The sequence below is a fragment of the Oncorhynchus mykiss genome, chromosome 29 (genome assembly GCF_057628025.1).
Source record: "Oncorhynchus mykiss isolate SJ-2025 chromosome 29, ASM5762802v1, whole genome shotgun sequence".
NCBI lineage: Eukaryota > Metazoa > Chordata > Actinopteri > Salmoniformes > Salmonidae > Oncorhynchus > Oncorhynchus mykiss.
Genome location: NC_143050.1, coordinates 34,695,770 through 34,712,462, shown reverse-complemented (window position 1 = coordinate 34,712,462; position 16,693 = coordinate 34,695,770). Strand labels below are relative to the sequence as shown.

At 47.3% G+C, this 16,693-nt stretch overlaps 1 protein-coding gene across 1 annotated transcript in view; it reads left to right on the top strand.

Moving 5' to 3' along the window:
* The window catches only part of LOC110509669 (AP-3 complex subunit beta-1), a 65,522-nt gene that overhangs the window by 32,476 nt on the left and 16,353 nt on the right, over positions 1-16,693 (top strand). The window contains exons 20-26 of the mRNA XM_036967340.2: positions 2,415-2,562; positions 4,193-4,259; positions 4,410-4,513; positions 10,993-11,221; positions 15,034-15,118; positions 15,473-15,570; positions 16,490-16,628. Coding sequence (XP_036823235.2) covers positions 2,415-2,562; positions 4,193-4,259; positions 4,410-4,513; positions 10,993-11,221; positions 15,034-15,118; positions 15,473-15,570; positions 16,490-16,628 — 870 coding nt within the window. The remainder of the gene's footprint in view (positions 1-2,414; positions 2,563-4,192; positions 4,260-4,409; positions 4,514-10,992; positions 11,222-15,033; positions 15,119-15,472; positions 15,571-16,489; positions 16,629-16,693) is intronic.

Sequence of the window (16,693 nt, the reverse complement as noted above, 5' to 3'; positions counted from 1 at the left end):
TTTTTGTGAAGAATCAACAACAAGTGGGACACAATCATGAAGTGGAACGACATTTATTGGATATTTCAAACTTTTTTAACAAATCAAAAACTGAAAAATTGGGCGTGCAAAATTAGGACCTTTTAAAGATAAGTCCCTCTGTAGCCATTGATTTAGATTCTTCTGGGATTTTTTAATAAGAGGGTTCAAATTTAGTAAGCCTCTAGACTTTTGATCCTTTAATGGTTATGCCTAAATATGTAAGTTCTTCCTGTACTGGAATACCATAATATGAAGGTGTCACACAATCTTTGACAGCTATGAGTTCACATTTCTTAATGTTAAGATATAGACCAGACACTTTGGAAAAGGATTGTATCACATGGATCCATATGGGAATTTGGTTAGCGTCTTTCAGAAAAAGTCTAGTATCGTCAGCCAGCTGGCTTATAATCATTTCTTTACCAAGTATGGAAATAACTTGTACAGGGCTATTATTTAAAGAATTTGCAAGAAGTTGGGTGATTTCATAAAAACAGGTACGGAGAGATAGGACAACCTTGCCTAATTCATCTCTTTAACTCAAATCTAGGTGAAGTGCCATATTTCAATTTGATAGAGGTGTTACCATTTGCATAGAGTCTTAATAGCCTTGCAGAAAAAATCCCCAAAGCCATGTCTCTCAAGGGAGTGGAAGAGAAACTGATGCTCTACTGTGTCAAATGCTTTATAAAAATCTAAAAATAATATGAAGCTATCCTCAGTTATTAGGTCTGAGTAGTCAAGTACGTCTAATACTAGTCTGACATTGTTAGAAATATGTCTGTTCTTCATAAAGCCAGACTGTTTCATCAATGATTGCATCCAGGACTTCTTTAATTATTTTTGCAAGTAGTAAGTAAGTAATATCTTAGTCATTATTAAGAAGACAAATTGGACGCCAGTTATATTGTATAAAAATACTTTTTTGTTTTTAGATGAGCAGCACTTATTTTTTAGGCATCAGTGTTATAGGTAGGAGGGAGAACATTGTTTGTAATACTGTCTAAAAACACTTCAAATAGGAAGGGAGCTACTTGTTCAGGAAATAATTAGTCAAATTCTGATGTAATTCCATCAACACCTGGTGATTTATTGTTCTTTAGATGTTTGATAGACTCTCTATAATCTCTTCAACTTTGATGGGTTCATCACACTGTTTAGATTCTATATCACTGATAGAGTGAACATTATTCAGTGAGTTAAAAAACACATCTGTGGATTCCTGACAGTACGTAGAGCTATACAATTTTCTGTAAAAATTGCTACAGTATTTTAGCGATTTAATTGTTGGTCATCTGTAATAACACCATCAATGTTTAACTTATGGATAGTGTTATTTTTACAGTGAAATTTCTCAAGTCTAAAGAAATAGGATGAATTCTGTTCTCCTTCCTCAATCCATTTATTCCTAGATCTAATAAAGGCTCCTTTTGCTTTTAATTTATATACATTATCCAGTTTATTTTGTAACTCAATTAGTTCCATCTTCTCCTCCCCCGAGAGGTCGGCTGGGGACCTCTGAGAAAGGGAAGTTATCTTTAATGATCACCTTTTCCTCCTCATCTCTTCTGGTCTTAGCAAGATTACCACCATATTTTCTAAGGTATTTGGACACCTCAAATTTAAAGAGCTCCCAGTTCTTGCAATAAGATTTTTCTTCACAAGCCCTTTCCCTAAAGTGTGAGAGCAGATCTTTAACCTCAAATTGAACTTCATCATTATTTAATAATGAGCTATTTAGCTTCCAGTAGGATGCTCTACCAAGGTTAGTATCGGGGGTAAATATTTTGATATCAATGTAAATGGCCCTTTGGTCTGTGAGGGGAGTAGTACAAATATTTGTAGTAACACACTCCCTGTCAATACATTTTGGATATAAGCCAAAAATTCCCATCAATCTGTGCTGAGATTTGTTGATTCAACTCCACTGACGAAACGAAACAGAGACAATCCACGAGCCACATCCGTTAACTGTAATTTGAATGAAAATGTTAATTGGAAATGATTGCCTCACACTACCAGGCAGCCATTGCGAGTTTACCAGTCAACTTGCCAGGGTTAAGGGGTACCAAGCCAGTTTTACTCATTCTATTTCTGTGTGCTGTTGCTGCGGTAAAGGGGGGTGTTGCCTAGGCAACCGAAGACTTGGAGCAAACAACACGTCGCTGGTTTCAGCTCGGAGCACCAAATTGTTACAACAGTCAACCACAAGAATGTCCCGACGTCCCACAACAACAACAAAAAAAGAAGAAATCACAACGGTTATTTTATTTCCATGACTGTCTTCAGCCATAACCGTCGGTTATACAGTAATTGTACCAGCCCCCAGTCGTATTGTGATTAGGCAGTTGGTAGCTCTCTGACACCCTTTCATGTTATTTCTCCTCTGTCAGTGATTCGGACGAGAACGGGAACGTTGCTAAAGAAACCAGCAGTTCGTCTGCAGAAGAGACCTCGTCTGGTTCCGAATCTGGGTCCGACGCAGACTCCCATTCAGGCACCGAACGCAAGAAGAAAACCAAGTCTAAAGCCAAACCCAAGGTGAGACATCCAACCGTCAGGGCAACCGCTTGCTGGGGGCTTCAGTTTTAGCATGGTTAACACCTCCAGAAGTAACCCCTGGTGGGGGTTTTCCTTTATCTGCAGCGGATTTGAATTGAGGCCATGGTCTGAGTCTGAACAGATGAACTTGTGTTGACTTGTGTCCAATCTGAGCTCTTCTCCACACTGTAAATAAGAGTGTTTGAACCAACCTTCTGTTTGTCATAGTACAACGCTATATAATGTGTTAGCGTGAACCGTGGGAGAATCTCAATTGCATCCTCTCTCCTCACCACCTTCTCTCATCCCATTGGAGGAGAAGGTCAGATGGGAGGGACTTCTGGCTTTCTCATCCAATGGGTTTTGAGAAGGTGGTGAGGAGAGAGGACGCGAGGGAGTATGCAATTGAGATTCTCCCACGTCTTTCTCCGAGCTAGTGGAGGCCGAGAAATCAGATTCTACACAGTGGAATAGGATTTGGTCTGCTTCTTTGCAGTGTCGTCTTCCCCATCTACCCCCCCCCCCCCCCCGTCTTTTCCTTCACTCATCCTTCCCTCTCTGTCCCTCCCTCTTTCGTTCTCTGCTATGAAATTCTAATTTTACATACTTTGCTTCTGTGACCTATGCATCTCTCCTTCTTTTCTTTTGCTCTTCCACTTTCTTTCACCTCGCTCACTCCGCCTGCAAACAAGGGTTCCTTCTCTATTATACCGCCACCAAGCATCAATCAGAGACAATCTGATAAGATACGCCCTCAAACTTCATTGTTTGTTTTCACTATTACACCTTCTGTCTCTCGCTCTCTGTCCGTTAGTGGATCCCGCAGTAAGCAGAGTGGAATTATACTGTTCTTTTATAAGATGTGAACAGGGCCGTGGTTGGTTAGGAGGGCATGGAGAGCGAGAGAGAGCCGTAAAAGCGCTCTTATGTTTAATAGCGTTTTAAATGTTGCCCGTTTTGTAGTGTAGATCTGGCGACGCACATCCTAATATTCCGAGTCGCCGTTTGACAAGCCTGGCCTAGTGGTTGGAGGTAGAGTCACTAGAGTGCATCAAGTTGTGACGGGACGCTCCTCATGGCTGGCCCATGCAGATCAGAAACACGCTTCAGATGTGTGGTGTGTGTGTGTGTGCACAGCAGCCTGAGAAATAGAATTGATCTCGAATTGAATTTTATGTACATAGCAGATATGTTTAGAAATGTCATGTTACATTGGATAGACGCTGTCAGTCAAATTTAGGTAGTGTAGACTACACCCCCCCCCCCCCCCCCAAACAATACATACAGCGTTTACTTCCAATATTCTGCTTGTCATCTTTTCTTTCCTCCACTTGTTCCTCTATCTCTTTCATCTATATCCTTCATTCGTCGTGCCGTTCATGTTGAAAGATTTATCTAAAAAGGGGAAACTGTGTATATGTTATGATATACCGTTCTGTACTCAGCCAAGTGTGTTTGACTATCAATGTATTTCCCAATCCGACAGAGACCTACGGGTCGCACATTTTGAATGAGTATTTATTTTCGTTACCCAGCACCTGTTCCAAGCCCGTGGAGATCTGTATGCTCTAGAGACAGTTTGTTTCTCACATAGGTTTCTGGTTCTCTCTCCCCCCCCCACCCCCCCTAGATGGAGGTGAAGTCAACAAAGGAGGTGTCCTTGTTGAAGGAGGTGTCCCTGTTGGATTTGGACGACTGTACGTTTTCTGTCTGCGCTACAGCAACGTAACTGTGAAAAATACATCCAACTGTAGTCATCACAATATTTCCTGTGTGTGTGTATATATATATATATGTGCATACATTTGACTTAAGGCTGGTCCCCGGGCCTTCTCTTTGTCCTGTAGTCACTCCTACACCAGTGACCCGGCCCAAGATGTCTGTCCTCTCTCCCAGCCTGCTCGGAGACCTGGAAGGCCTGTCTCTCTCCAACATCTCCTCCACCATACAGGTGTGTGTACTGTCTGTGTTGGTTTGTCTATCCCTCCCTCTGTGTGTAAGTCCACTGGGTCCTGTGTGTGTGTCTGGTTGACAGAGCTTAGAGAGAGAGACAGCATCCAGTAGTGTGTCTCCTGAATGAGTCGGGTCTCTCCGACGGCTGAGATATCTCCTCCTGAGGTTGGCTACTGACTTTTTTTTCTTCTCCTCCCTGAACACATTCAGTACTCCTCTCCTCCTCCCTATCCCTCCCTCTCATCCAGGTGCAGTGCCTGTGCACTGCTCCGATGCCAAACTCCGTCCATCCGTCTCTCTTTCCACCTCTCTCTGTCGCTCTTTCCCTGTCGTCCCTGCACAGCGTGTCTGTGCGTGACGCTTGACCTTTCTCCCCAGTGTAACAACTGTCTTTTGGTTTGAGATTTATGTGCACGCGTTGGCCTCGCGCTAGTTTAGCTGAGGACCGTGCGTGACCAACCAATCGGCTAATCCATTAGAGAGCCGATATGTCCCCATAACGTCGCCGTACGGACCCGTAAAATTCCCGTTTACTTTCCTCATCTTAACTACAAAGAAGTTCCCTCATGTAGCCAGTCTTTGTGTCTTTTTGAATTGTTCTGTCATCACTCGTCCAAGGCGTGTGTGTGTGTGTGTGTGTGTGTGTGATTGACAGCCCTTCCCAGGCCTGTCTGTATGCAGAGTGGTGTGTGTACTGAAAGGTGAAAGCCCGGGCAGTAATGGAGAATAGAATTGCAGATTAAACAGGGTGCTGTTTTCACATCAGCGTCTGATTTGAGAGTCAATCCTATGCATACATACATGATGGCCATCAGGATTCATAGACTGGGGGGTAAATAACCTCAAAACCCTCTATTGCTACTTACTTTCAAAAGCGTACGAACAGACACACACACACACACACACGAGCAGTGTCACCCACTCACTCACTATCTCGCTCTTTCTCACACACTTACCCTGTGTTTTTTCCTTATCTCACCAATCCGCCCGCAGAAGCGGTGTGTGTCTCAGCTGAGCGCTTCGGCCCTTTTTTAGAGAATTACTGCCTGGTTATCAAAGATATTTACATTAACCCTGGTCACTGTCTCTGACCCCCCCCCCCCCCCCCCCCCCCCCTTCTATCGTCCTCTCTCCTCTCCACCCTCTTTTTCCCTTTGTCTCTCTCTTTTCTCTCTGTCATGCTCCCTCTCTCTCTAATAACATTTTGACATTAGAGGATCTCTCAAATGCCTTTTAAACCAACCCACCCTGCCACACACACTCTGTCCGTGTGTGTGTGTGTGAGGGGGGGGGTTGACTAAGGCTGATAACTTTTCATTCATAATTAGCATTGGGCGAATGGGGCTGCGTTGGGGGGAAATTGAACTGTCAGCAGCAGGGCGCGGGCCGTTTGACCCCATCACACCTGGAGGGGGCCATCATAATTTGTTCATTTGGTGCCCATCAGACGGGCCTCTCCTCCCCCGTCTCCCCTCTCTGACCTCCTCCGGTGTGGGCGCGATGGGTTAAGGTCTAATTATGAATCAGCAGTGGGCCGGGAAAGGCTGGAATATAGCAGCCCTGCCCTCCACACACCCCTACCTGCCACTCTCTCTCTCTAACACACACACACACACACACACACACACACACACACACACACACACACACACACTGGCGGGGTATAAAGAGGTTTAAATGCCCTGTAGGAAATAGTGCAATATGCAACCGGTTGGTTTTGATGGGATGTGGCTGGGTGAGTGTGTCGGTTGTCTGTCTGTCTCTGAATCAAGTCCCTGATGCAAAGGCTTCAATTGAACTGGTGTACTGTGCCGTAACTATCCATGCTGGTTTGAAAGTAACCAAGTGAGTCACTTAAAACAAAATCCCATTCGGTGAGGATTTACCCCAGATGCGCTAACCTCTCTCGATGTGCTTTGGGCTAACTAACTCTTGTTGGTTTAATATGGTTGTAGGTGACTGTAGTGACATCTAGTTGACTCCTTCTAGTCAAGGTCTTCTGATAGGCTGACTCAATTAATTGTCCTGACTGGGGGGGGGGGGCATTACAATCAGACACACGTCCCTTACACCCCTTTCTCTTTCTCTCTGTCTCTCTCCGTCACACAATCTCACAACGTGATGAAATCCTCTTTCGCAAGTAACAAGCCGCCAGTGTCACAAAAGCAGAAATGGATTTTCAATACGTCCTCATACATCTCCTAACACGCACTCTTTCTCTTTAAATTGGACATCTTATGCGTCCACATGCTCGCCAGACGCCCGGTTACGGTTAGCCCCTTTTTGAATTTGTCAGCGGGATTTCCAGGTCATTTACCAGAGAGGATGCTGGGAGGGAGTGAGCGCGTCGTCCCTGTGTGTGAGTGCGTGTGTATCCGGGCTCTGAAGGTGACTGGCGTGTGTGTATCATCCATCACAGTAGCATCCTTTAAGTTGAGACCTAATAAAGCCTCTCAATCAACTTCCTCCCCCCATTGTCAGCTTCCCTCAAGTCCAGGAGAGCCAAAAAGAGCGACACTGTGTGTGTGGAGTCAAGGTTACATCCCTAGCCTGCTGTTATTTACACTTTGGGTCTGGGGGATGCCTCCGGTGGCGGGAGACAAGGGGGGGGGGTGTGCGTTAAGCCGTCACTGTCCGTTGTGTGAAATTGGTGATGATAAGCGCTTTAAAGCCCTGTCCTATCCTGCATCCCTCCCTCTTCTCGGGTTGTGTCAGACAGGACCTTGAGCGCGGGTTGGAGGCAAGGATGTGCTTGTCAGGAAGGTAAATCTGCTTTGTGACGGGGTGGCAGACGTTACGGCCAGCTTTATCGACAGCGACTGCTCTGACACGGACAAAAGTGGCCCGATAAATTCCCCTCGTTGGCGTGACGGGCAAGTGTGAGGAGGGCGCCACGCCGGCAAATGTTTGTTTGACCCCCCCCCCCCTCCCTGTCTGTGTCCAGGATGTCTGAGGGTACGCAACACAGAAACGTCATGTCAAGGCTGACTGTTACCGTAGGTTTGAGAACCTCTTCTGTCGTCGTATGAAGATTAACACCTCTTCTACTGTGTTTTTTAAAATGTTATTTATTTGTTGTTTTTGTTTTTTTAACAAGGCAAGTCGGTTAAGAACAAATTCTTATTTACAGTGACGGCCTACCCGGGGAACAGTGGGTTAACTGCCTTGTTCAGGGGCAGAACGACAGATTTCTGACCTTGTCAGCTCTGGGATTCGATCTAGCAACCTTTCAGTTACTGGCCCAACGCTCTAACCACTAGAGCCTGTATTAAGACCCTTTGACTGTGATTAGCCTGTTTCTGTTTACTAAAGTAAGCAGTGTCATTGAAGGCAGAGTCAGTTAGGGACCCGGGACGGTAACGCCCCAGAGACGACACTTTGACTTCCAGTTCTTCAGCACCCGGTTGCATTTCAAACCTGATTCTCCACACTCACACGCCATGACAGTCCTGAGAATGTTTCACACACATCTCTTCTCTCCTTTCGTCTGATCCGCCCACCTCCTATCTCCTGTCAAACAACGCGTTTCTGACACCTCTCAAAACCGGGTTTGTGTGTGTATTCCCATTTCAGAACTGAGTTATATTCGCCCCCTCGTTTCACACGTTTGTTTTTCTTGGGCCTGTTTTATCTTGCTTGTTGACACTTTTGATGGTTGCGTTGTGAGATTTCTCACACCTTTCTATTGTCGTCGTCCCCCCCCCCCCCCTCTCAAGCGCTCTCCCCCCTCCTCTCTTGAGCGCTCTCCATCCCTTCCCCTCACTTCCTTTCTATCCCCCTCACTTCCTTTCTATCCCCCTCACTTCCTTTCTATCCCCTCACTTCCTTTCTATCCCCTTCACTTCCTTTCTATCCCCCTCACTTCCTTTCTATCCGCCTTTCCCCCCCTCACTTCCTTTCTATCCGCCTTTCCCCCCCTCACTTCCTTTCTATCCGCCTTTCCCCCCCTCACTTCCATTCCCCCCCTCACTTCCATTCCCCCCCTCCTCACTTCCTCGCTCTGCCTTTCCCCCCCTCACTTCCTCGCTCTGCCTTCCCCCCCTCACTTCCTCGCTCTGCCTTCCCCCCCCTCACTTCCTCGCTCTGCCTTCCCCCCCTCACTTCCTCGCTCTGCCTTCCCCCCCTCACTTCCTCGCTCTGCCTTCCCCCCCTCACTTCCTCGCTCTGCCTTCCCCCCCTCACTTCCTCGCTCTGCCTTCCCCCCCTCACTTCCTCGCTCTGCCTTCCCCCCCTCACTTCCTCGCTCTGCCTTCCCCCCCTCACTTCCTCGCTCTGCCTTCCCCCCCTCACTTCCTCGCTCTGCCTTCCCCCCCTCACTTCCTCGCTCTGCCTTCCCCCCCTCACTTCCTCGCTCTGCCTTCCCCCCCTCACTTCCTCGCTCTGCCTTCCCCCCCTCACTTCCTCGCTCTGCCTTCCCCCCCTCACTTCCTCGCTCTGCCTTCCCCCCCCTCACTTCCTCGCTCTGCCTTCCCCCCCTCACTTCCTCGCTCTGCCTTCCCCCCCTCACTTCCTCGCTCTGCCTTTCCCCCCCCTCACTTCCTCGCTCTGCCTTTCCCCCCCCTCACTTCCTCGCTCTGCCTTTCCCCCCCCTCACTTCCTCGCTCTGCCTTTCCCCCCCCTCACTTCCTCGCTCTGCCTTCCCCCCCTCACTTCCTCGCTCTGCCTTCCCCCCCTCACTTCCTCGCTCTGCCTTCCCCCCCTCACTTCCTCGCTCTGCCTTTCTCCCCCCCCTCACTTCCTCGCTCTGCCTTCCCCCCCCTCACTTCCTCGCTCTGCCTTCCCCCCCTCACTTCCTCGCTCTGCCTTCCCCCCCTCACTTCCTCGCTCTGCCTTTCTCCCCCCCCTCACTTCCTCGCTCTGCCTTTCTCCCCCCCCTCACTTCCTCGCTCTCCCTTTCTCTCCCCCCTCACTTCCTCGCTCTCCCTTTCTCCCCCCCCTCACTTCCTCGCTCTCCCTTTCTCCCCCCCCTCACTTCCTCGCTCTCCCTTTCTCAACCCCCCCCCTTAATTCCTCGTTCTATAGCCTAGTAAGTGTATATATAGCCACAATAGTCCTAATATTTAGTTTCGACAGCCACGCCGTCTTTATACTCTGAAGGCAGCTTGGCTGTCGCAACGTTGGTTGTAAAATGATTGCATCTGAGTGTGCAACTCTCTCCTTTTTGTTTTTCAAGTGTTCTACTCCGCTAGCCAACACCTCGTCGAAACAGGTGTGCGTTTGTTTCGCGTCCTGATAGTTTGACAGTTGTGTTTCTACTGCATGGCTGGGCTGAGTGTCAACACGGCAGCCTTTTACTGCTCATGAGGATGGAGCCACAAAGCAGCAGCGTTTTACTCCCCTATTCGCACGTAGATGCGACATGAGTGGTTACACATCAATGTTACGAAATGCAACTTTTCAACCCTCCATTGGAAAGTAGCGTTTTGATTTTTGTAACCGTTGTTGATGGCGATATTGCAATGCAGGGTCGTTTTGTGCCGACGCAAAGTGTTACGAAACCACCGAGCCGACTTAGGTTGATTTGTTTTGGCATGGAGCTTAATTGTTGTTGCGCCCGTCTTCGTCTGTGACGTAGATGACCTGTACTGCAACACGTCGGCCTAGGTGCACGTCCATGTACAATGCTAATGTAGGGTTGGTCCTCTTGAGTCGAGAGGAGGCCGTCGCCACTGTCAAATGGGCGAGTCGAGCCGGTTTATGCACCGGGAAAAAGAATGAAAGGAACAGAGTAAGAGCGGGACCATGCTAATGCAGGGAACGGGAAAATAAAGAACAAGCAAAACACTCCAAAGATCAAGGAAAACCACTCCTCTTAAACCCAAGAATGTCTCTCTAAAGTGTCTTCTCCTCCTGGCATGGTGTTTTGTCCTGCCTTTCTGTGCTATGGTAATTCCATTTTCTGCCGGTGAAAAGGTAAAAGCTCTGTTTAATGGAGAGTTGAATGGCAGGCCTCTACTGTTCCCATTCATTAAGCCTGAGCAGTCCTTCAGCCTGCCATCAGGCCCACTCACTACTAGCCTGCCTGATTGGGGAATAATACCAATAATAATACAGTGGGTTTATATGGGGCTTTTCTAGAACAGTGGAATGGGCCCTTTTCAGGGGAGAAAGGTTGTTTTAATGAACAGAGCTAGGCTTAAGTTGTCAACAAACCCTCAGTTCTTTTGCGGTCGAAACAAAATCGAAGAGCATAACCACTGAATTGTAGATGGTGAATACATATTGAGTGCTGGGCCTACGCTATCGACCAGCAAATGAAAAGAGTAAATAAGTATTTGTATGTGTACCTTTTACAAAGACCATGTCGGTCAGTTATCAACCAACCTTTTTTTAAGATCATACCTTCTTCCTATTGTCTGTGGTCCCGGTGAGCGATTACACGGTTTTGTCTCAAAACAAGTGCCTGTCTCGCTCTCTCTGTTTTCTCTCTGTATCCTCACCCCCTGCCCTCTTTCCTGTGCCGCCCTCCTCCTCCAGGTGAGCGGCCCAGCGTTTGTCCCCGAGAAGAGCCATGACCTGCTGCACCGTATGACTGGTAAAGGTCTGTCAGCCCAGTACCAGTTCCCCAGACAGCCCTGTCTCTACCAGCCCACCATGGTCTCAGTCCAGATCAGCCTGACCAACACCACAGACCACCCTCTGGAACAGATCCACATCGGAGACAGGGACCCCACAGGACTCGACATGCACTGCTTCAATGCTATAGGTGGGTTAGATAACATAATACACTGCTTCAATACTGTAGGTGGGTTAGATAACATAATACACTGCTTCAATACTGTAGGTGGGCTAGATAACACAATACACTGCTTCAATACTGTAGGTGGGTTAGATAACATAATACACTGCTTCAATACTGTAGGTGGGTTAGATAACACAATACACTGCTTCAATACTGTAGGTGGGCTAGATAACATAATACACTGCTTCAATACTGTAGGTGGGCTAGATAACACAATACACTGCTTCAATACTGTAGGTGGGCTAGATAACATAATACACTGCTTCAATACTGTAGGTGGGTTAGATAACATAATACACTGCTTCAATACTGTAGGTGGGTTAGATAACATAATACACTGCTTCAATACTGTAGGTGGGTTAGATAACACAATACACTGCTTCAATACTGTAGGTGGGCTAGATAACATAATACACTGCTTCAATACTGTAGGCGGGCTAGATAACACAATACACTGCTTCAATACTGTAGGTGGGCTAGATAACACAATACACTGCTTCAATACTGTAGGTGGGCTAGATAACACAATACACTGCTTCAATACTGTAGGTGGGCTAGATAACATAATACACTGCTTCAATACTGTAGGCGGGCTAGATAACATAATACACTGCTTCAATACTGTAGGCGGGCTAGATAACATAATACACTGCTTCAATACTGTAGTCGGGCTAGATAACATAATATACTGTAGGCGGGCTAGATAACATAATAGAGTGCATTCAGAAAGTATTCAGACCCCTTGACTTGGCTGGCTGGGCCACTCAAGGATATTCAGAGACTTGTCCCGAAGCCACTCCTGCGTTGTCTTGGCTGTGTGCTTAGGTTCGTTGTCCCGTTAGAAGGTGAACCCTCGCCCAAGTCTGAGGTCCTGAACGCTCTGGAGCAGGTTTTCATCAAGGATCTCTCTGTACTTGTACTCTGCTCTGTTCATCTTTCCCTCAATCGTGACTGGTCTCCCAGTCCCTGCTGCTGAAAAACATCCCCACAGCATGATGCTGCTGCCACCATGCTTCACCGTACGGATGGTGCCAGGTTTCTTCCAGAAGTGAAGCTTGGCATTCAGGATAAAGAGTTCAATCTTGGTTTCATCAGAGCAGAGAATCTTGTTTCTCGTGGTGCCTTTTGGCAAACTCCAAGTGGGCTGTCATGTGCCTTTTACTGAGGAGTGGTTTCCGTCTGGCCCCTCTACGATAAAGGCCTGATTGGTGGAGTGCTGCAGAGATGGGAGAACTTTCCAGAAGGACCTCCATCTCCACAGAAGAACTCTAGAGCTCTGTCAGTGACCATCGGGTTCTTGGTCACCTCCCTGACCAAGGCCCTTCTCCACAGATTGCTCAGTTTGGCTGGGTGGCCAGCTCTAGGAAGAGTCTTGGTGGTTCCAAACTTCTTCCATTTAAGAATGACAGAGGCCACTGTTCTTGTGGACCTTCAATGTTGGATAAATGTTTTGGTAATTCACTGCTTCAATACTATAGGTGAGTTATATCCTTTTTGTCATGTAGTGTATGTGGGTACCTGCTCGTCGAACATAATGCCATTGATTTTGGACTAATATGGAGTTGGTCCCCCCTTTGCCGCTATAACAGCCTCCACTCTTCTGGGAAGACTTTCCACTAGATGTTGGAACATTGCTGTGGGGACTTGCTTCCATTCAGCCACAAGCATTAGTGAGGTCGGGCACTGATGTTGGGCGATTAGGCCTGGCTCACAGTCGGAGTACCGATTCATCCCAAATGTGTTTGATGGGGTTGAGGTCAGCGCTCAGTGTAGGTCTCTGTGTATGGACACAGCGCTCAGTGTATGGACCTCTTTGTGCACAGGGACATTGTCATGCTGAAACAGGAAAGGGCCTTCCCAAAACAGTTGCCACAAGGTTGGCAGCACAGAATTGTCTAGAATGTCATTGTATGCTGTAGCGTTAAGATTTCCCGTCAATGGAACTAAGGGGCTTAGCCCGAACCATGAAAAACAGCCTCAAACCATTTTTCATCGTCAACCAAACTGAAGTTGGAACCGTGCATTCTTGAAGGTGGTGTTCTCCTGGCATCCGCCAAACCCAGATTTGTTTGTCAGATTGCCAGATGGTGAAGCATGATTCATCACAGAGAACACGTTTCCACTGCTCCGTAGCGAAATTACTTTACACCGCTCCAGCCGATGCTTGGCATTGTGCCTGGTGATCTTATGCTTGTGTGCGGCTGCTCGGCCATGGAAACCCGTTTCATGAAGCTCCCGACGAACAGTTCTCTTGTGTTGACGTTGCTTCCGGGGGCAGTTTGGAACTCGGTAGTGAGTGTTGCATCCGAGGACAGACTATTTTTAACGCGCTTCAGCACTCAGCGGTCCCGTTCTGTGAACTTGTGTGGCCTACCACTGAGCCGTTGTTGTTCGTAGACGTTTCCACTTCACAATAACAGCACTTACAGTTGACCGGGGCAGCTCTATCAGGGCAGAAATTTGACAAACTGACTTGTTGGAATAGTTGCGTATTATGACGGTGCAACATTGAAAGTCACTGAGCTCTTCAGTGAGGTCATTCTACTGCCAATGTTTGTCTATGGAGATTGCATGTCTGTGCCCTTTAATTTTATACACCTGTCAGCAGCAACGGGTGTGGCTGAAATAGACAAATCCACTAATTTGAAGGGGTGTCTATACAGTTTTGTCTATATGGTGTGTCTTCATTCATAACACACACACATCCCTCTGAGCCCAGACATTAAAGAAAAACAAAAGAAAGGGGGGGGGCCAAGATGAAAAGGTGTGCGCTCAAGCGCGTTAAAAGCATCAATTGGCTGTGGATTGATTGGGCATTGAAGGAACTCCGGCAGCCAAACACTGGGTAATTGGGATCGATTGAGCTTAGAGTGTGGGTGTGCGTGAGAGTGGAGTTGCTTTTCATATTGAGCAGGAGAAAGTGAATGCAGACAGAATACCTTACTTTACCCCACAGTGTATTTAACCTCAAAGACATGTTACAGACGAGCGCTTGGCTATTCCTACAGCAGCATAGCCCACAATGTGTTACAATAGATCTGTCTCTTCTATATGTCAGCATCTACTGGAGTAAAGTCCACGTTTCTCTTAAAACTCAAATGGAGAGGGAGAGAGTGAGACAAATGGGAAGATGGTGATGGAGGGATAGAAAGCAGCTTTGAGAAGAGTGGAGAGAAAGAGAGTGTATGATGGCTCTGGTGTCCAGGGTCCTCTCCTCTGTGTGACAGAGTTCCGCTCCGCAGAGACAGAGAAACACTTGGTTGCTCAGGAGACCGTGGAGGATCCTTCTCTCTCCTCTTGGCCTATGACTCCCTCTTTCTCTCACCCCTCGGTCTCTCAGATCTCTCTCTCTGCTTCATGTCTTTCTCTCTACCCTCGGTCTCTCAGATCTCTCTCTGCTTCGTCTCCCCCCCCTCCCCTCGGTCTCTCAGATCTCTCACCCCCAATCTCTCTTCCTCCTTTATACATATCCATCTCCCCCTCTTTCACTTTCTCTCTCTCCTCTTTAGACCCTGACATTCTCTTTGACAACCCTGTTGTTTTGGAAATATGCTACTCCTTCATTTTTTGTGTTCTGTCTCGTTGTGGAGGATGAGATTGAAGGATGGATTTGTCACACGTGGTGGCCTTGCTTTGTGAAGTAGAAAACACAAGTGGCGTCTGCATGCCTGTCTGTTCCACTCTAATGACCTCTCCCTTTCCCTCTCTTCGTCCTCTGCCCTTGTCACTCACTCATCTCTTTTCATCCTCCTCTCCTTCCTTCTCTCCGTTCTCAGAATGTCTGCTGCCAGAGGCCTCGGTGACTGTGTCTTTGGGCGTCGACTTCAACGACTCAACACAAGCAGCCAACTTCCAGCTGTGGTAAGATACTCTGGCGTCGAGTCGTTTTTAGACAGTGAGGCTGAAACAGCTATAGCCTCTTCTTCCTCTTTCCTATCCTGTTTTTCTTCCAGCTGTAGAAGGAACCTCTCCTCCTTCTTCTCATCTCTTCTCTTATCCATGTCTCTGCTCGCTGATCAATAGGTTGATCAGAGAACCTGTTTGGGACCGAGCAAATCAATCTTTCCTAAAATGCCAATCGCCCAGTGTGTTTTGCATGACAATCACAACGGAGATGGAGAGAACGTCAAACACGCACGCAGCTGTACACACACACACACACACCACTAATTTCAACGAGGGGCTTGTTGGTCTGTCGTCCTGTTTGTCCATCAGTACGAAGGAGGACCAGTTCAGTGTGTCCATCCAGCCTGCCGTAGGAGAACTCTTCCTACCCGCCACCATGACCGAACAGGACTTCCGCAAGGAGCAAGGTAAGTTATCATACGCTGTTAAATCCCGAAAAATAAAAAAATATCTGAATCATTATCTTACACAATCAGACAGAACATTAGCTGCATTATCGTCACCGTGACCAATCACGGGTGTTTAGGATTAGTCACTGTGAAAGATGTGTGCCTTAGTCCAAGCAGCAACATATGTAGTGTGTAGGTAATGGCTTCGTAAGTGGGGCCAATAATGACTGGACTGCTTTCTATGGAGGCTTTCTACCAATTGAATCAATAAGAAACATTCAACTTTGATTCGCCTCCCAAGAGTGGTTGAATATCTTTTACACACACACACACACACACACACACACACACCTCACTCTCCTGTGAATATAAGAGACATTGAGAGAATGCAGCACTCTTAAGTGTCTGCTAAATGCCTTCCTCGTCTTATTAATTCATTAACGAATCTTCATTCACTATAGTCCTATTCATAGCAATCAGAGGGAAGAGGATAGGAGACCGAACGGCTAGAATTAACCCGCCCTTCGCCTTTTAAAGATGATTATTTCAACCAAACCACTTTACTTCTCTTCAGGTGGTCTTTAGAAACAGATTTGTTGTTATTTCGACCTGAATGGGGTATTTTCCCTTGGCTAACTTGTGCCCCCACCACCCCACTCACTCTAAACTCCATCCCTCCCTCCCCCAGTCCTCATTAAATGCTCTATCTGGAGTGTTGGGAGCTCTTGTGTTGTCCAAAAGTGCACTTTCTTTCTTCGTCTCCTTCACAGTCAAGCTCTTCAGAACTAGGTTCATTTCCTGTCGTTTGTCACAATCAGACTGGCTGTGTGTGTTGTGAACAGTTAGTGAGGATTCTTCTTCCGCGCACCTGCAGCACAACCTCCTCGATGTGATGCGAGTGCATCATTTCACTTGTTTCTGTTTCTCACCCAATCAGGGAAACTGCTGGGCATGAACGAGAGCTCGGCAACCATCACCATGGCAGCAGAGAACACGACCCGCCAACCAATCAGCAGACAGGTGGCAACCGTGGCCAACCTGGGAGTGGTTCCATCCGGTCAAGACAACATCCACAGGTGAGATGTGTGTGTGCGTGTGAAGGCTTGTTGTGTAATTGGGGTACACATGGTGTGCTAATGAG